Here is a 21,593-nt window from a genome sequence, read left to right on the forward strand (position 1 = left end):
TCAAAGGAAAAAAAAGAGCCATTTGGCTAAGATTTGCTTTGTAGCCACATGGTGTGGAGGAAGTCCTCGAGTGGCACCACTTTAAAATAACCAAGCTAAGAGCCTTTATGTCACCCCTGTCCCACAACATAAAAAGCAGTATGAGATATCAGCAGAGCCACCCCTGTGTGGACTACGATTTACTGACGAAGACACACCACCTAGGAAATAAAACTAAGAGAGACATTCGCAAGACCACTTCTTAGGCAATCTCCCACCTTGTCTGTTTGGCTTTGGATCTGTCATGAAGATTGGCAGAGAAGTTTGCCATCACCTTAGCTGGTAGCACGTTCTGACTTTCATTGTCCTGGACTCAGATGTGCACAGAACAATTACTGCACGGAAGAACAAGGTTGCATCATGAAAATATGTAGTCATATACGCCAAAAATCATGTGCACCAAAACTGGACTAAATCACCAAAATTTTGCGAGCACACAGTCTGCTCTGTGAGCACTTTTTACCTATCGGAACGCTTTGCGAGCTGGACAAACTTTTTTTTTATTATTATTTTATAAACTCAAAACCATATGAAGAATAGGCAATTACTATGGGCAACCCAGCATTGTGGATGGGCTGTTTTCAGACACTGAAGGCTACCTCAACCTTCTTTTGTATCTATGATTCAAAAATTGAATTTCTACCTTTCTGTTACTGATCTGTGGCTTTCCCCTTGTTCCACATTCTATAAAAACTTAAGGCTGAAACATCTAGGTAGGTTATGTTCACCATCAAAAGTACAACAACATTTCATCTTGCTATCTCTTTAACGTGATTATACTGAGACGTATATACCTAAACTTCATTTAATATATGCCTCTTGATCCGTCGACTCTGTGGCAAATTACTTGCAAAGTACCCTAGTTTGTATAGGACAGCCACCACAAAATGAAGAGAGGAAAAAAAAGGAAAAAAATCCCCAATTTCCCGATTAAAAATATTCTTTTCCCTGGTGAAAATACATTTTTTCTGTGTTAAGTTACAGTATACATTCCCTTGGAACTGTAAAACTTAATCCTTCAAATGGTAGAACATCCCGGCACTTTAGAAAATGAAATCAGAAAAAAATTGTGTTTCAAAAATATCTATGATCTGCAGCAACATGTAGCCGCATATTTTCATATTATGAAAGTGAATTCCAAAGAACACAGCAAAATAGTTTCCGAAGCATTAAAATCGAGATTGTGATGCACTTTTGTATGCCAATCACAGTTCATGTCACGTGATCTTGCCAGCTGATGACAACAGATATTCAGAGCACAAGACACGTGATGTAGTCAACCGATAGCAACATCACTGTTAAGTAGCGCGAACACACAAATAGGAAAAGTTAATGGTTTAAATTAATACACACAGTACAGCTGCATGAAAAGCTATCATTTCACATATAATGTTAGTCTTTAACATTAAAAATTGACAGGAAAAGCTAAGCTTTCATATATAATATTGGTTCTTTTTTTGAGTGTGTTGCATTTTAAGATGCATCACACAATGTGGCAGTAAACTTTTAAATAATGACATAAGTGTCTGTTCTTCTGGGCTTCAAATTGTTCTACATGGCTGAACCCAAAAGTGTTAAGTTTTAAATTAGAGAAGCACTTTGTGATTTAAGCAATTCATCACACATTCTGCCACTTAACGTAATTCCTCTCGCATAAAAGGAAATTTATTTTGAAAGTAACACTCTTCAAACCACCGTTTGCCATATTTTCCCCATGACTTGTAAAAATAAGTTCAGTTCAGCAATTGCCAGAGTGCCAGAAAACAGGCATTATTGCACATGTGCAGCTGCAGTGATATAGGAAACCCATATGTTCGTACGTATATAGCATTAAGAGGTATTACATCACGTCATAAAAGAAACAGGGCATCAAAGGATACTCCGCGAGCATCAGAATGCCATAAACCAAACTAAAATGCATAATTCAGCTTGAACTGTGTATTCGTATGTCCACATTCACAACAAAACAGACCTCAACCTGATATTAAGCTTCTCAGGGTGGTTTACAGGATGCAAATTTTCTTGGAGTACCAGTACTGTATTATCTCATGTTTGGTTCTTTATTATGGCATAATGTCGTATGTGCCAGAACATGAAAACGTGCACTTGAAATTCAGCAAACAGTGAAACTAGTCAACAGTGTAGAATGAAACACTTTGCTTCAAATAAACTGACAGACTCCGCGGAAAAGAGAAAGCCAAATTTCTTTAACAAACCAACAAAAATAACTTCATTGTTCTGCAAGGCGATTAATGCTCGATTGCCAAAAATGTGGAAATATTCTGTAATTATGTGAATATATTTTAATTTACTTGATAGCTCCCGGACACAGAAATCCATTTTGTTTTCATCTGATGTGAGAACTATAAACAAAGAGCAAACAGCAAAAGCACTGAACGTAAACATGGGTCTCGTGGAGACTAACCCCTCCCCACTACAACTCATACAGCCCAGCACATGAGCGAATCTGGTAGCCTGGGAGTTCCAGAAAAAATTTTCTGGGTATCATCTAGATCAGGGCTTAACAACTGGCCGGTTTTGAGCGCGAGTACTCGCGTCTGCTCAGGCACGTGCTCGCGAGCAGGTGCAAGGTTGCGGAGTAGGGAGGGAGGGGAAATGCGCTCGCACGTATGAATAGGACCGCAGCGTGCCTATTGAATTCGCGCTAACTGTGTAACGTTAAAAGTACTACGATCAGCTCTAACAGTCACTTCGCTGGTTAAGAATCATGTCAAGTCGCCGTTGTGTAACCCCAACCATGCTTCCGCAGTTCAACCCCCATTGGGAGGAATTGTATCTGTTTACAGAAAAACATGGTGTTGCAAAATGTTTGGTATGTCACAAAATGCTGAATTCTTTTAGAAAATTTAATTTGCAGCGACATTATATGTCGTACCACGCGAAAGACTACGGAAGTGGAAAATGTGATGGACCAGATCGTGCACAGGAAGTTATTAAACTTAAAAGGAAGCTATCCGAAGAAGATCTGGATGACGAAGAAAAATCAACTGAGGCAGCTCTCAGAGTGAGCTACAAAATTGCTTTGTTTTTAGCAAAATCCCTGCGTCCCTTCACTGATGGCGATTTAATAAAAGAAGTTTGGTAGTTGCAGCGGAACATTTGTGTCCATCTCAAGTTGAACAGTTTCGGATTGTGCCATTATCTGACATGACCATTATGCGTCGCAAACAGGACATGGCAGACAACATCCAGAGCCAGCTTGCAAATATCTATAAAGATTTTATGGCATATTCTCTAGCTCTGGACAAAAGTGTTGATATCACTGGAACAGCGCAGCTTTCCATATTTATTAGAGGTGTTAATAGAGATCTTCAGGTGAGGAAGGAGCTCCTCGATGTAGTAGCCATGAAGAACACTACAACCGGAGGTGATATTTTAAGTAGTGTTGAAAAAAGTGTTGAAGAAAGTGTTGAAAATATAGGATTGTCGTGGAATTCTTTAGTTTCAGTGTCTACAGACGGTGCACCAGCGATGACAGGGAAAAAATTAGGTTTCGTTGCGCTGTTGAAGGAGAAAATGCAAAAACTGAGCGTGCTGAATGAAATAAGGGGCATTCACTGTGTGATCAACCAGGAAAACTTATGTGCAAAGAGTATCACTCTAAAAAATGTGATGAGTGGTGGTGTTTGTACAACCAATTATATAACAGGGTGTATACGGGGACAAGGAAAAAAAATTCCCGGATTATTCCCAGATTTCTCCCGGATATCCCGTTTAAAAAATATGCTTTTTCCCGGGTAACAAAACACTTTTTCTGTGCTAAGTGACAGTAGGTTTTCCATAGATTTTCCCTCGGAACTGTAAAACTTATCAATCCTTTGAATGGTTAACATTTTATAAAATCGCATAGAACTTCCCGGAAAAAAAAAAGAAAAGACGGAACAAAAAAGTTTTGGAGAGACTTTTAATAAAAAAAAAAAGAAAAAAGAAGTTTTGGAAAGACCTTTGATTTGCAGCAACATATACATTGCATATTTTTGTATTACGAAAGTATAAATTCGAATTGCACCAAACACAGCGCGTTAGTTTCCGTAGCGTTGGAACCGAGGTTGCGATGTCCTTTTGTAAGCGAGTCATATCTCAAGCCACGAGATCTCGTCAGCCGATGACAGCAGCTATTCAGAGCATAGGACACGTGTTATAGTCAGCCAATAGCAAGATCACTGGTTACATTGCGCGAACACGCAAGAGGAAAAGTTAACGGTTTACATTAATGTACACAGTACCGTATGTCTACAAGAAAAGCTAAGCTTTCACATATAATGTTAGTCTCTAAGATAAACACGCTACAACAGAAGCTAAGCTTTCACATGTAATATTGGTCTTTTTTTGCATGTGTTATACTTTAAGATAGCTCACACAAATGTGCCAGTAAATTTAAAATTATGACATAAATGTCTGGGTTCCAAATTCTTGAAAGGGCTGGTCCTCAAACTGTTCAGTTTCGAACGCTCTGTGATTTAGATATCCATCCCACTTTCTCACACGTAACACAATTCATTTTGCGTAAAAAGAAATTTACTTTGAAAGTAACACGTTTCTAACTACCGTTCGTAATACTATCTGGAGACTGTTACAAATAGGTTCGATTTACCAGTTGCCAGAGAGCGCCAGAAAACAGGCATTATTGTGCGTGTGCAACTGCAGTGGTGTAGGAAGCCCATATGTTCGTGTGTATAAAGCACTAAGAGAGCTTGCATTACACCACAAAAGAAACAGTGCATCAGAGGGTACTTCAAAGAGCATCGGAATTTCGTAAACCATACTAAAATGCACAATTCGGCTTGAAGTGCAAATTGGCTTTTTCCAGATTCACAATGAAGTAGGTCCCATCTCATATTAAGCTTTTCAGTGTGGTTTTTGGGATGTAAATTTTCTTGGATTACCAGTACTCCACGATCTCATTTTTGGTTCTTTATTACAGCATAATGCCATATATGGCAGAAGATGATAACGTGCACTTGAAATTGCACTTTAAATTCAGCGAACAGTTGGAACTAGCCAATACTGTAGAATGAAACACTTCGTTTCAAATAAAATGATTGCCTCGGCGGAAAGATTAATAAAGCCAAATTTCTTTAGCAAACTTGCAAAAATAACTTCACTGTTCTGCAAATGCTTGACTGCTACTAACTTGAAAACAAAATAAAATCAGAAAACTGAAATTAATAATATATTTTTGCCCTCCGTAATTATGTGAATGTATTTTAATTTGCTTGATAGCTCCCGGCCACAGAAATCTGTTTTGTTTTCATTTGACATGGGAGCTGTACACGAAGAGAAGCAGCGAAATCACTTAACATTAACACGGCTAACGTGGAGGTTAACCCCCTCCCCACTACAACTCAGACAACTCTGTGCAAGCGTGAATCTGGCAGCTAAGGCGCGCGGAAAAATTTTTCTCGTTTGCATTTGGCTGCTTGCTGCTACTACCGATACAGCTAACAACCGAACTTCGAGTAGCGGGAGAAGGTACTGCTTAATACACGAGTCAAATGCGCATGCGCAACAGACCGCTGGCAATTGGTCAAACGAACCTAATGTGAACAGTTGTGACGTCATGCTCATAGCAAGCAGTTTATTGTTACGAAGAATTACAGTCTGCGCCCTATGGCATTTGACATATTTTTGCTATTTGCAGACGCTTGTGCATGCATGGTTTTTTGTTGTTGTAAATTGCACATTTCCTTTGCCACTAAAGTTTTATTTTTTTCCCTCTCGTTTATATTTTATTGTTGCAGTATCATTCTCTAGTAGCAGGATATAATAACATTCTTCGCTAGAGAATCTATTCTGCAGTCAAAATTACAAAAATTTAACTGAAAGCTAAAACGATGAGAAATTCCTGGAATTCTGAAAAATTCCCGGGCTTTTCCCGGTTTTCTCCCGGATGAAAAAGTTCCCGGGTTTTTCCCGGATTTCCCGGTTGTCCCGGGTCGTATACACCCTGTTGTAAACTGCTCATTTCCTTCGCGACTTCAAGTTGTATTTTGATCTTTGTTAGAGTGTCAGTTCTTACCAACCAAAATTAGAAAAATTTAATTGAAAATTAAAACAATGAAAAATTCCCAAAATTCTAAAAAATTCCTGTGATTTTCCCAGTTTTCTCCCAAATGAAAAAATTCCTGGGGTTTTCCCAATGCGTATACACCCTGATAAAGGGAAAGCACATCAAATGTAAGTAAATTATATCTGTAGCAAAAGAAACTTGTAACCTTGCTATATTTAGTCAACAGTGACCACATTTTCCATTATGACTATGGAAGTAGCAGCTTCTTCCCCATTCATAATGTCAAGATCACGCTGCATGTTTTATCAATGACTCATATTTCGATAATAAATGACACAAAACAGAAGTTTGTACTTTTCAGTCCATTAACATGGATTTGAATCCTGATTGTCCAGAGTCTTACCCACATGCCACCCCTCTCAGATTTGGATTTGGATTTGAATAGCACTCTAGCACAAATTTCTAAGCTTTGAAAATAGTTCAAAATGTATAAGTGGCACTGGACAGTGAAAACTTTCTGCAATTAATGGGTCAGAAGAGTAAATGCAGGAAAGGATTCAGACACTGGTTTCAGGATAGTGATTATGGTAAGTGGCTGGAAATGAATAAAAGAATGATAAGAGGGAAAATGAGTGTACTGCAGGTGAAAGTAAGAAAAATGAAAAATTGAGAAAGAGAGATGCCAGCAGATACAATCATAATCCATATAAAACAGAGGGGGACCCCATCTTGGCGGCTGGTATGTAGACCACAGTTTGTCTCACTGACAAAAATTTCTTTCTGACCTATTATTTAATTAACTATTTGTGGGAGGGTCGGAGAAGAGCAAATGTTTAGTCTAATAAAACATACCTCTACATCCTTTTTCTGCCTTCCTAAGTCTTGTTCGGAATGATTAGGTCTGTGCTGACTGTGTGACTTAAAATTCTTCTGATGGATGTTTCTATTTTGCGTTTTATTTCTATCACCACTTTTATCACCACCATGTTTTCGATTTCCTTGACTGTGTTCATTCCTTTTACTGGCTTCATTCTGCCCATAGCTGTTACGACCCTTGGCAGGTTCATTCTGTCCATAACTGTTACGATTCCCTTTATTATGATCATTACTCTTCCAACCAGCTTCATTTTGGCCATAACTGTTATGAGGTCTATTCTGGTTTTCACTACTGTGTGTTCTATTAACATCACCAAAGCCAGGAGACGTGCTTGTTTTGTTACCTCGAGCATTACGTTTCTGACTGCCAGATTGCTTCGCTGTCTCATTCTGCATGTAATTATTTTGAATTTGATCATGTAAAGTATTTTGCTTTTCTGTATTATTGATTCCTAATAGTGGTGAAGGCAAGTTCCCAGACACTTCTGCATCTGCCAAAATCCTCCCTTTCACATTTTCACTAGCCAACACATTTTCTCCGTGTTGCAATGAAGGTTTGATATCCGATCTTTTGCCATAATCTCTCTTTTCATTATTTCTTAGTAAAGGCTGTGGTGTCTGCAACACTTCTGCATTTGCTGAAATTCTTTCTTCACCTTGGTGAAGTATGTCACGTTGAGCATCACTCTTCTGAGTGAAATCTCTCTCAATGCTATTACTATCCTGACCATTTCTTGGAGTGCTGGTACGATAGCTGTTATTGACTGGAAGTACTGGACACTCTGCAACTTTATTCTTATCCATTACATTTTTCCTTTGTTCAAGAACAGAGTGACTGTCTTTGTTTTCAGCGATCGTCAGTGGTGAATGAAGAGATAAGGTTTTATTGGGTGATACTCCAGTGGCAGTGTTTACAATTCCCCTGAAAAAGACAAAAAGAATTGCTGCAAATGTCACAGGAAAAACATTTCAAACAAAAACTAAAGTAAGTATGTCAATTTTTGAAAATATAAGTAAACTAAAATTAGTTATATGAGAAATCCTACAACTATTCCAGTTTATTACAGACTTGATAATATGAACAGAAAGAGAAAGGAAGCATAAGCTGTAGTAATGAGAGGAGATGGGTATTACTCAAATGGATTGCTATATATCCATTGTGGATGACTAACTGCGACTATGATTTAAACTAGTGGTTTATCTTGTAATAAATATGCAACCAGTAGCTTTTTTTTTACTGTTTGTTGAAGCATGAACATGTTTTCAAGCCACTGCAGGCTCATAAGCAGATGGAGGTCTGGATAATTATTCAAATAAATAGATAACTAAAATTTTTTCATTAATAAATTACATGAAAATTAAATAAGTGACAAATAATTCCACCACATTTTCTTTGGTTATCTCTTGTACAGAATCAGTTTTGGTTCGCTTAGCTCAGTGCAGTTTCTGTTTAATAAATAACTTATTAGTGGTTTGTTCGGAAATGTGCCTTTGTGGCTCAGTGGTTTAAGTTCCAAGCAGCAGAACTTAGGCTTAGGGCGCAATCTCGGTTGGTCCTACTATTTTCTCTGTTACATATCACTCTTTCACCTTTAACAATAACAATAATTACAAGTCAAGTTGCACCATATTTCCAACTACATGCTGAAATGTAGATCCCACTGTAACTGGCTGAATAAGTCTCTTCAGAGATGGGAAAAATTCAAGAGTGCACCACAACACCTAGTAAAGCACTGCAATGCTGAAACCTACCTTCGATTCCATCAAGCTTTACCCGATTTACAGCGTAACAAATGATACAAAAATGCTTCTAGGCAAACAGCCACAGCAGTATGGGCTGTAACGCACTACGCAGCTGCAACGTTGAGCAGCCAGCTGATGGTCAATACCAACAGATCAGTCCAGAGAAATTGATGAGAAATATGTTATACTTTTTTTCTGATAACAAATGTACTTTACTATAATTATAAAAATTGTTTTTCTGTCTTCTTACTTTGTTTATTCACTCCATATAATAAATTCACATACACAGATACTGATCAATTTTGCATAGAAATCTTTATAATAAAAAAATTATGAAAGTCGGTGGAAAACCTGTAGTGCTTCAAGGATTTCAGCGTAAATTCTAGAACCATTCGGCCTTTCACCATCTCGGACACATGATATTTTAGATGTGAGTGGGAGAAATGAACCCTATCTACTGCGCGTCACCTGTCTGTGTGAGCAGCTTTGAAGTTTGTCGGAAGACGGTAGACACAGCGATCAAACGGCACCAAAAAGTCGGTCGGTCCATGGAAGTCATAATGAAAGCACACGGCAGCACCAAGGAACTTCTGTGTTATTCTGTGCTGTTTTGTAACTGTGACTATTGTTAGTGACAAAAGAACGTTTCAGTTGAGAAGACGTAAGTTACTTTTAACTTGAACTCCTTAAAGGCAAGACATGTGTATGATTCCTGTGGAATAGAGTTGTGGTTACCAAGACCACTCTGTTGTACTTGTAACTTAACTGTTTCTAATGTGAGACGACAAGTGACTTACAAGAAGTCAATTGTTTATGTGAGAAGTGTGAATTTTGTTCTTTATGGAAATTCAAGTACCGATAGTTGTTGAAAAGTATTCTTCGAGTACCTCATCATTTCACACACACACAGAGAGAGAGAGAGAGAGAGAGAGAGAGAGAGAGAGAGAGAGAGAGAGAGAGAGAAGGGTTACTGTGACTAGCATCATTCTTCGGAGAAGAAGTTTGTAGAGATTCCAGAATCCGGCTATCCAGAGAAGAAGATTGGCTGCGCATTCCCAAGTAAGTCAACTTGTATAAGAGAAGTGGCGAGTTTGCACATACACTTCACACCCTCTTTAGTCGCCAAGGCGTTAGACGCCCCATACCAAAGAAGGGAGTATCGTTGCCATGCGCCACTGTCGCAGATGAGTATTTGGTACATCTCGTAATTCAATGCTTCCTTATGGAGGATGGAGTTAACAAATAATACAAGAACCTCTACCTACCAACTGTCTGACTGGATGGTTTATATAATGCACTTTTGGCACTTGCAAATAAATGGACAATATTTCATCGCTGAAGGGATTTTCAAGAACAATCTGCAATTGCCATAACAAATGCATGCTACATTTTATGAAATAATGTCCAAAAAGGAGATGGAAGGCACATACGTTCTACAAGAGATAACCTGCTCAAAACTGGCAGTCCACAGCCATGAAATCACAGTGACCCAGGTGTTGGGGTTGGGTTGTTTGCGGGAGGAGACAAAACAGCGAAGTCATCGATCTCATCTGAGTAGGTAAGGATGGGAAAGGAAGTCTGCTGTGCCCTTTCAAAGGAACCATCCCAGCATTTGCCTGGAGAGATTTAGGAAAATCACGGAAAACCTAAATCAGGATGGCCAGACGCGGGATTGAGCCGTCATCCTCCCGAATGCGAGTCCAGTGTGCTAACCACTGCGCCACCTTGCTCGGTCACAGTGACCCACAGCACATGGGCTACAATCCATGTCATTTTCTTACTGGCTGCCACAGCCTGGCTCCTGTCTGCACCTCCCACCACTAACACGCACAAGAACTCTACGTAAGCAACCTATGATAAGAATGCAACCGGCCAAAACTCTCGATCTTCAACATCTTTCTTAGATTGTTAACACTATTGGATATGCGTGTCACCTTGATATAACTATGCAATTTGCATTTGTAATGCTACATAATAAGTGAACCAAGCAAGAACTCAGTTGTTCCTACTGATTCACATCACCAGACTTTGAATCTTAAGTCTCCGAAAACATTTATGGAATTCAGCTGGACATCCAAAGTCATCTGAAATGTTTTAGGATTAGCTGAGTGAGGTTGCTGTTAGCATGTGGAATAGTTTTTCAATCCGACACCACCCACCTATGCAATTACATAGAGCCTTGAGATTCAAAAATTTCTGAAGATACACTAGGTTCAAGTGAATAAAAAAAGTTCATAATACTGCAACACACTTCAAACTTTTGTATCATGAAAGTGTCAAGAGAATTTGAAGGCCTTTTCGCCTTTCTGACCAATGGCAAATATTGCATCTAAGTCTTACCCACTATTTAAAAATAAGTATTTCACTTCTATTGCTGCCTGTGACCAAGGTAGTCTCACAAACAATGTAAGTTACAATTATAACTCTCTGTAAATCAAATGAGGTTTCTAAGCATTTACTTTCTTCATCTGGTGAAGGACTTCACCTAATTGCTAAAAAAAATAGCCAATAGCCTATTTTTAAATGTGGCTGTCTGCTGTTCAACACCTCCTCTATATGGTGATTAACAATCTGTTATAATTCATGTTAAGTCACAAGATGAGTTAGAGTGAACAGAAGTACAGCTACTCGTGTTATCGATCTTAATCCATACCTTTCTACTTTAAGAATAGCATGGTATTTTGGGGTGGCGGAAGTACAACTTGGAGATATCTACACAATAGCTCCTTAAATCAGTATACCAATCACATTCGTCAGGCAGTAAGCAAAAACAGTTTTTAAATCAAAAATTTAAAATTTTATGAAAAGAAGTACCAGTGGATCCAGTTCACAGCAGAGGGAACAGTCTCCTGCAGATATCGAACAGCATCTTAACTCAAATAATGGTGCAAGACATGTTCGTAATTATGACCTTTATTTAACCAGACAATATCAGTGCCCACTAAACAAGCAATAATGAACTATTCCAAGTCGACTAGACTGTAGCATGGTGGATCCAACAAGAGGACTGAAACAGTAGTTATTTCGCTACTACACTAACCAAATCAAGTATCAGTATTCAAACAAACAAAAAAATTCAGGATGAGGAAAGCATGAGCAAATTAAGGTACAGCAATTCAACAGAGTTCTGAAAAGTGATTGAATTTGTGTTGTATTACGTTAGCGAACAATCTCAGAATACTTCCAACAGGTGACAATTAGCATGAGCTGGAAAGGAGGTGAGGGGCAGGAAACCATTTAAATAAGGAGGTGAGGGGCAGGAAACCATTTAAATAAGTGTTCCACTTAATGGAACATACACATACTTAGATGGAAAAAGAACACTTTTCTGAGAAGTTTCATTTCAAGTATTCTTCATACTTACGGTGGAGCTACACAGTTGGGTTTGTGGTTTGGCCAGTCATTCCTTTGGCATTCTTCTGAACAATAAAAATCCCCACATCGTGCACATACAGAAGTCGTTAATCTTCCACATGCCAAACAAGCTCGGCAAGCTCTTGCTCTTAAATGTACAGGATCACCATAAACATATTTACCCTGTAATAAAAAGTAAAAATTTAAAACTTTCATAAAAATGAATGAGGAGAAGTTTGTGAGGAATTTGGTCATTCTTTCATCCATAAATTACCATATTCCATACATCTCATCAGGAAGGAGTCTTCAGGTATGTGTGTAGAATTTAATTACACACTACCTGACAAAAGCAGCCACTACACTTCTGAACATGTTTTGCGAAAAGTGCCTTGAATAAGGAGACAACCCATGCTTGAAGAAAATATTTTAGATCTTGTAATTACAAACAGGCCTGATCTTATTGACGATTTCAGTATGGGAACAGTATCATCACAGTGACGACAGTTACTGAAGTTAATAAATCTGTTGAGGAGGCCAGGAGAGAGTATATGCTAGAAAAAGCAGATAAGCAGTTTCCAGAATGTTTTTAATCTGCCAGGAAGTCAGATAAGCAGTTGTTAGCATTCCACTTAGATAATGAATGGACATCATTTAGCTTCATTATGATGGATATAGAGGGATTACGGGCAAAGTTTAAACTGATCTTAAATCCCACTGCAGAGACATGTGTGCCAAGTACGTGAATGTATGGAAAGGACCCTCTATGGTTTAATAACCAATTTCAAAAATTGCTGAGGAAACAGACTGTTTCACTCTTTGTTCAAAAAAAGAGTCCACAAATGTTGACAGGTAAAAGTAAGTAGAACTGCATGCATCTGTAGAAGATAATTGCATGAAGCTATAACAACTTCCTCCACCATACAATAGTGAAAGAGCCAGCCATGAACCCAAGAAAATTCTGGTCATACGTAAAATCGCTAAGCAGGTCGAAGGCTTCTTTCCAGTTACTCATTGACCAGTCTGGAGTGGCAATGGAGGAAAGCTGAAGTTCTAAATTTCACATTTAAGAAATCATTCACACCAGAGACACCGTTTGACCATTGTACAGACTCCAGCATGGAGGACATAGAAATTGCATTTGTGGCGTAGAGAAGCAACTGAAAGAATCGAAAACAAATAGGTCACCAGATACACATAGTACCCCTATTTGTTATTTTGTCAAAAACTGACATTTTGACCTGTGGCTGTGAACAAAATATAAGATGAAGATACCAGCAACCAGCCACTTTTTACAATGCTATTTATTTATTTACAGTGCCGTTACTGGTTTCAAAGGAACAGGTTCATATTCAGACGACTAGTTCACATATTTCCATTACCTTTCGTCGTTTGTTTCCCCAATTGACAAAATATTCTTGGGGTGGTGGTGCCCTACAACCAAAACAAGATGTGAAACAAAAGGCAAAAGCTAATGTAAAATGTGAACTAGCCATCTGAAGATGAACCTGTTGGTTCAAAACTGGCAACAGCACTGTTTAAATAAATAGATAGCATTGTGAAGAGTGGCTGGTTGCTGTTATCTTATTTGTAAGAGTCAACCTATAGTCCCTTTTGATTGAACAGAGAGTACTCTGCAGCACTGACCCCGTAGCTTGCATTTAACGCGAGTGTCTCCCCCAGCAAAAAGTATCAAGCGAATGGAAAAAACCAAAGGTAACTCCTGTATATTGTTGTTGTTGTTGTTGTTGTTGTTGTTGTTGTTGTCTTCAGTCCTGAGACTGGTTTGATGAAGCTCTCCATGCTACTCTATCCTGTGCAAGCTTCATCATCTCCCAGTACCTATCGCAACCTACATCCATCTGAATCTCCTTAGTGCATTCATCTCTTTGTCTCCCTCAATGATTTTTACCCTCCACGCTGCCCTCAAATAATAAATTGGTGATCCCTTGATGCCTCAGAACATGTCCTACCAACAGGTCCCTTCTTCTAGTCAAGTTGTGCCACAAACTCCTCTTCTTCCCAATTCTATTCAATACCTCCTCATTAGTTACATGATCTACCCATCTAATCTTCAGCATTCTTCTGTAGCACCACATTTCCAAAGCTTCTATTCTCTTCTTGTCTAAACTATTTATCGTCCATGTTTCACTTCCTTACATAGCTACATTCCATACAAATACTTTCAGAAACAACTTCCTGACACTTAAATCAATACTCGATGTTAACCAATTGCTCTTCTTCAGAAACGCTTTCCTTGCCATTGCCAGTCTACATTTTATGTCCTCTCTACTTCTACCATCATCGGTTATTTTGCTCCCCAAATATCCAAACGCCTTTACTACTTTAAGTGTCTCATTTGCTAATCTAATTCCCTCAGCATCACCTGATTTAATTCGACTCCATTAAATTATCCTAGTTTTGCTTTTGTTGATGTTCATCTTATACCCTCCTTTCAAGACACTGTCGATTCCGTTCAACTGCTCTTCCAAGTCCATTGCTGTCTTTGACAGAATTACAATGTCATCGATGAACCTCAATGTTTTTATTTCTTCTCCATGGACTTTAATACCTACTGCAAATTTTTCTTTGGTTTCCTTTACTGCCTGCTCAATATATAGATTGAATGACATAGGGGATAGGCTACAACCCTGTCTCACTCCCTTCCCAACCACTGCTTCCTTTTCATGCCCCACGACTCTTGTAACTGCCATCTGGTTTCTGCTCAAATTGTTAATTGCCTTTCGCTCCCTGCATTTTACCCCTGCCACCTCCAGAATTTGAAAGAGAGTATTCTAGTCAAAATTGTCAAAAGCTTTCTCTAAGTCTACAAATGCTAGAAACATAGGTTTTCCTTTCCTTAATCATTCTTCTAAGGTAAATCGTAGGGTCAGTATTGCCTCACGTGTTCCAATATTTCTACGGAATCCAAATTGATCTTCCTCGAGGTCGGCTTCTACCAGTTTTTCCATTCGTCTGTGAAGAATTTGCGTTATTATTTTGCAGCCGTGACTTATTAAACTAATAGTTCGGTAAATTTCACATCTGTCAACATCTGCTTTCTTTGGGATTGGAATTATTATATTCTTCTTGAAGTCTGATGGAATTTCGCCTGTCTCATACACCTTGCTCACCAGATGGTAGAGTTTTGTCAGGACTGGCTCTCCCAAGGCTGTCATTAGTTCTAATGTAATGTTGTCTACTCCCGGTGCCTTGTTTCGACTTAGGTCTTTCAGTGCTCTGTCAAACGCTTCATGCAGTATCATATCTCCCATTTCATCTTCATCTACCTCCACTTCCATTTCCATAATATTGTCCTCAACAACATCGCCCCTGTATAGACCCTCTAGATACTCCTGCCACCTTTCTGCTTTCCCTTCTTTGCTTAAAACTGGGTTTACATCTGAGCTCCTGATATTCATGCACGTGGTTCTCTTTTCTCCAAAGGTCTCTCTAATTTTCCTGTAGGCAGTATCTATCATACCCCTAGTGATATGCGCCTCTACATCCTTAGATTTGTCCTCTAGCCATCCCTGCAGAGCCATTTTGCACTTCCTACCGATCTCATTTTTGTGAATTTTGTAATCCTTTTTGCCTGCTTCATTTACTGCATTTTTATATTTTCTCCTTTCATCAATTAAATTCAATATTTCTTCTGTTGCCCAAGGATTTCTACTAGCCCTCGTCTTTTTACCTACTTGATCCTCTGCTGCCTTCACTACTTCATCCCTCAAAGCTACCCATTGTTCTTATACTGTATTTTCTTTCCCCCATTCCTGTCAATTGTTTCCTTATGATCTCCCTGAAACTCTGTACAACCTCTGGTTCTTTCAGTTTATCCAGGTCCCATTCTCCTTAAATTCCCACCTTTTGGTAGTTTCTTCATTTTTAATCTACAGTTCATAACCAATAGATTGTGGTCAGAGTCCACATCTGCCCCTGGAAATGTCTTACAATTTAGAACCTGGTTCCTAAATCTCTGTCTTACCATTATTTAATCTATCTGATAATTTCTAGTATCTCCAGGCTTTTTCCATGTATACAACGTCCTTTCATGATTCTTGAACCAAGTGTTAGCTATGATTAAGTTATGCTCTGTGCAGAAATGGTGGCTTCCTCTTTCATTTCCCCCCCCCCCCCCCCCCCTCTTTTCTTACTCTCTAACTCCAGTCACCCATGACTATTAAATTTTCGTCTCCCTTCACTACCTGAATTATTTCTTTTATCTCATCATACATTTCATCAATTTCTTCATCATCTGCAGACCCAGTTGGCATACAAACTTGTACTACTGTAGTAGGCATGGGCTTCGTGTCTATCTTGGCCACAATAATGCATTCATTAAGCTGTTTGTAGTAGCTTACCAGCACTCCTACTTTTTTTTTTATTCATTATTAAACCTACTCCTGCATTACCACTATTTGATTTTGTATTTATAACCCTGTATTCACCTGAGCAAAAGTTTTGTTCCTCCTGCCACCAAATTTCACTAATTTCCACTATATCTAACTTTAACCTATCCATTTCCCTTTTAAATTTTCTAACCTACCTGCCCGGTTAAGGGATCTGACATTCCACGCTCCGATCCGTAGAATGCCAGTTTTCTTTCTCCTGATAACGACGTCCTCTTGAGTAATCCCCGCCCGGAGATCCGAATGGGGGACCATTTTACCTCCGGAATATTTTACCCAATAGGCCGCCGTCATCATTTAACCATACAGTAAAGCAGTATGCCCTCGGGAAAAATTATGGCTGTAGTTTCCCCCTTGCTATCTGCCATTCACAGTACCAGCACAGCAAGGCCGTTTTGGTTAGTGTTACAAGGCCAGATCAGTCTATCATCCACACTGTTGCCCCTGTAACTACTGAAAAGGCTGCAGCCCCTTTTCAGGAACCACATGCTTGTCTGGCCTGTCAACAGATACCCCTCCGTTGTGGTTGCACCTACGGTACGGCTATCTGTATCACTGAGGCACGCAAGCCTCCCCACCAACGGCAAGGTCCATGGTTCATTGTTCCTGTATGTAAAAAGGGTAAAAGAATGGCCCTCATAATTACTGACTTCTATCCTTAACATCGGTTTGCTGTAGAATTCTTGAAGACAGTAAGAGTTCAAATATAATAAACTTCCTTGAAACAGAAAAGCTTCTGTATACTAATTGGTACAGATGTAGAAAATATCACTTGTGCAAAACTCAGCTTGCCTTCTTCTCACGCGATATCTCAAACCATAGATGGGGGGCAGCAGCAGATTCTATAATCCTAGATTTGCAGAAAACATTTGTCACAATGCCCCAAAGCAAATTGTTGACCAGGTCTAAGCATAAGGTTTAGGTTCCCAGATATGTGAGTGGCTCTATGACTTCTTAAGTAATAGAAACCAGTATTTGGTCCTTGACATGAAGTGTTTTTCACAGACAAGGATATGAGGAGTGCCCCAGTGAAGTGTGACAGGACAACTCTTATTCTTTCTTTACATAAATGATGTGACGGACAAGATGAGCATCAAGTTCCAGCTTCTCTGCTGATGACATTGCGGTGTACCAGCAGGTGTCATTGAGTGACTGTAGGAATATGCAATGTGACTTACACAAAATTTCTATTTGATATGATGGTTGGCAGCTTGCTCTAAATGTAGAAAAATGGTAAGTTGATGTGGATGACTGTTTTACCTAGTCTTGTAATGCTCAAACACAGCATTACTAGCATGCAGCTTGACACAGCCACTTTGATTAAATATGTAGGCGTAACACTGCAAAGTTACATGAGATGGAACAAGCGCATCAGGTTGGTAGTAGGGAAGGTGAACGCTTAACTGTTTTATTGAGATAATTTTGGGAAGTGTAGCTCAGACATTAAGGAGACTGTGTATAGAATGCAAGTGTTTCCCATTCTTGAGTTATGTTAATTATAAATGTGGGACTGGCAGAAAGAAACTAAAGAAGAGAGACGCTTCTGCACCACAAAGAGCATTCACACTGCACAGTTGCCTGCACTGAGAATTACTTGTGTCTCTTATACACATCCACTCATTAGAAAACTAATGCATTAAATAAACAAATTGGACTAATGAATGACATAATCTGTGAACTTATGGATTTCTTGGTTATGAAAGCAACTTAAATCTTCTGTCCAATACTGTCCATTCACAGTCAACTTCAATCTTCAACTAACAAAGTGTGCAGAGGCACTGTAGTAGCCAATTCCGTATGTGATGTTTCATTTCAGTGTCGTATTCAAACTGTTTATTCTAATCTAGGGAGAGATTGACGGAACAGTTTCTGACCTATCACTCAAATGATATACAATTCTTTTTGTCAGCAGGTGGTTTATGTACTGCGTGAGGCAGATGAGGCTACTCTCCTACAGCATTCCTCCCACCCAATGATCAATATGTTGTTCACTCTCTTGATACATCTATTCATCACCTCCCCTTTTAAAGAACTTTGGCTAAGAGAACCTGGCATTTATGCCATTACTTAAAATGTTTACCAGCACATCATCACTGGAGACAAAGTTCCAAGGTTTATTATTCTTTACCTTTATTGTAGTTCTATGATAGATTACAAATTTTGCTATAATGAGAAAGTATAACTAACCTTCCAAAAAAGATGTGATACAAGTTCTTGGGCAATTTCACATGTTGATGGCTTTTGTAAGGAAAAGTTTTTAACATTCAGACATGCGGAGAGGTATGTTGCACCAGGGAAATACAAACTTTCACTGCCCCCCCCTCACCGTTTTTACAGCAGATTGTCTCGTCTTCTCCAAAACAAATCATGCAAACCTGTGTTGGATGCTGCTCAGTCACAAAACTTTTACCTGGAAAGTGTCACCCTGCAGGTCAATTGCTGATAATTGCCCTTTTCTTCAGATTATTTTCACTCAGCTGTTTCTCCCCACCAATCCAGAATCATTCAATTCATCATATAAAGTTCCCAAAATTCCTTATTCACTCAACAGATACAGCATGCTTGCAGCAGACTTACAGAAATCATCAAAACCTAAGGAGTACACACACAAATCTTAGAAAAATGCAGTCCCCATCACAACAGGAGCTGTTACATTCATTACTAATTTTCTTGAAGCAATTCTATAAACTGACAATGAGAGCAGTACCTGTCAAAGGACAGGTCATGAGATGTCTATACACTGTCTTCATACAAAATCTGTCCAGTTACTGAACAACAGGTGACATGTATCTAGAAATATCACAGCCCAAGGTATACTAGGGCACAGTCTTTTAAATGCAGTGCCATGGCCCAAGTTACGCTCAGGCCTGGTCACCAAAATCTCAACAGTATGCCTGATAGGCAGCAAATGTAATTTTTCAAAACCAATTATAAGCATGTTGAATCAGTTATAGTTCACTAAAGACGTTTTTATCTATAAACTTTTAATATAGTTACACAAGTCCAAAAGGTAACACTATTTTTCTGTTTTTTTTTTTTTTACACACATTTGTCTGCAATTGAGCAGTATGCAATCCTGTAAAAAAAAATTGTGCAAGTTTATATACCATTTTTGCTATCATCAAAGGGACATGTTATCATACAACGTCAAGTAAGAATACTAAGCACACCATTTTAAGATTACCAGATTCTAGACTGCAGTGCACAGCTTCATTTAAGACTTAATTTCTGTATTTTTAATTGTAAGTGACGGACACAAAGAGTTTCTTCATAATGACCCATTGAAGCCAGCCTTTACAAACAACAACAACAAGAACAACAACAACAACAATAATAATAATAAAAACATACATACACTTTGTCTTCTGATTGTATTTTCAAGTTCATCAGAACTGTTGGCCACAGGCTCCGGAGTGTGAAACAGTGATTGTCTCTTTACACCTGGTCTGTCCGCACTGTAATTTAATACAATCAATATATTACATATATGCAATCATCATTTTGCCATAATTAATAACCTGCTCAAATTTCCTCTATAGGTGCATAGTAAATGTATGTATAAATGCAGTTAACTATTACAATTTTTTAAGCTCACTAATAAATGTACATAATTCATGTACCCTTGGTCCCTTACATCAGATCACCACGGAATTCTAAGTAACAGCCTTCTTCCATAACTGATTTGTGTTTAAGCACACACACTAATGCTGAGTCAAAACTACCTGAATGTTAAGCCCCTCTACTGGTAAAAAATACTTGTAAACTTTCTTATGAGGAAACAAAGTGACTGGACAGTTCTTGCCTTCTGGAGATGAAATTTGAAGACTACCAACACCCATTTAAAAAATCTTGCCAAACTTTCAGACCTACTCTTTCTTACCTCATGGAGGAGACCTGGGAGATTTGGGAAGGACAGTAAAGAATAACAGCCCACACAGACTTTATATTGAGAGAGGTCCACCCGCTGTGACGACAAAAGGGGGAAGGGGAAGATGAAGGTGAGGCCACAGAGGCTTTAAGAACAATCTGACCTACCTACCTACCCCCCCCCCCCCCCCTCTCTCTCTCTCTCTCTCTCTCTCTCTCTCTCTCTCTCTCTCTCTCTTTCATGCCTTTGCATAGACTTTTTTCCTCTCTCCTTTTCCTGAACATGTGGGTTCCTCTCACATGGGAACCTCCCCATCGCACCCCGCTCAGATTTAGTTATAAGTTGGCACAGTGGATAGGCCTTGAAAAACTGAACACAGATCAATCGAGAAAACAGGAAGAAGTTGTGTGGAACTATGAAAATAATAAGCAAAATATACAAAGTGAGTAGTCCATGTGAAAGATAAGCAACAACAAGGATGATCTGAGCTCAGGAGCGCCGTGGTCCCGTGGTTAGCGTGAGCAGCTGCGGAACGAGAGGTCCTTGGTTAAAATCTTCCTTCAAGTGAAAAATTTTAATTTTTTTATTTTCAGACAATTATTATCTGTCCGTCCGTCCGTCCGATGCGAGGTAACCGCACCATAGTATGGGGACGCTACACTTTAACAAACATCGAAACACTTGACTTCAGTCGACTACAGCGCACTGAAGAGAGAGTATTCTTGCTAACGAGGCTCCCTGGCTGGCAGTTGACTGTTCGCTACTTTGGACGAAGAGTGCATTAAATATGTGAGATATATTTCCTACGAAATACGTTTTCGGTTCCCAATGGAGAGGCGCGTCCTTTCATCTACTAATCACACGGTTTTGTGGTGCAGTCGCAAAACACTTATTACAGTGAACAGAGACATCAATGAACGAACGGACAGATCATAACTTTGCGAAAATAAAAAAAGTAAACTTTTCACTCGAAGGAAGACTTGAACCAAGGACCTCTTGCTCCGCAGCTGCTCACACTAACCACGGGACCACAGCGCTCCTGAGCTCAGGTTATCCTTGTTGTTGCTTATCTTTCACATGGACTACTCACTTTGTATATTTTGCTTATTATTTTCATAGTTCCACACAACTTCTTGCTGTTTTCTCAATTGATCTGTGTTCAGTTTTTCAAGGCCTATCCTCTGTGCCAACTTATAACTAAATCTGAGGGGGGGTGTGATCGGGAGGTTCCCTTGTCAGTAAGGGATCTGAGTTACCTGTTCATTTTCAAACC

The 21,593-nt window shown here is 39.0% G+C and overlaps 1 protein-coding gene across 3 annotated transcripts in view; it reads right to left on the reverse strand.

Annotated features, from left to right (window-relative positions):
* LOC126189027 (uncharacterized) overlaps positions 1–21,593 on the reverse strand; it is a 212,922-nt gene that overhangs the window by 143,800 nt on the left and 47,529 nt on the right. For all 3 annotated transcript variants that reach the window (XM_049930859.1, XM_049930858.1, XM_049930857.1), the window contains exons 7-9: positions 19,808–19,907; positions 12,054–12,226; positions 6,923–7,868 (exon numbers count right to left, since the gene is read on the reverse strand). In XM_049930859.1, coding sequence (XP_049786816.1) covers positions 6,923–7,868; positions 12,054–12,226; positions 19,808–19,907 — 1,219 coding nt within the window. The remainder of the gene's footprint in view (positions 1–6,922; positions 7,869–12,053; positions 12,227–19,807; positions 19,908–21,593) is intronic.

This window comes from Schistocerca cancellata, chromosome 5 (genome assembly GCF_023864275.1).
Source record: "Schistocerca cancellata isolate TAMUIC-IGC-003103 chromosome 5, iqSchCanc2.1, whole genome shotgun sequence".
Taxonomy (NCBI): domain Eukaryota; kingdom Metazoa; phylum Arthropoda; class Insecta; order Orthoptera; family Acrididae; genus Schistocerca; species Schistocerca cancellata.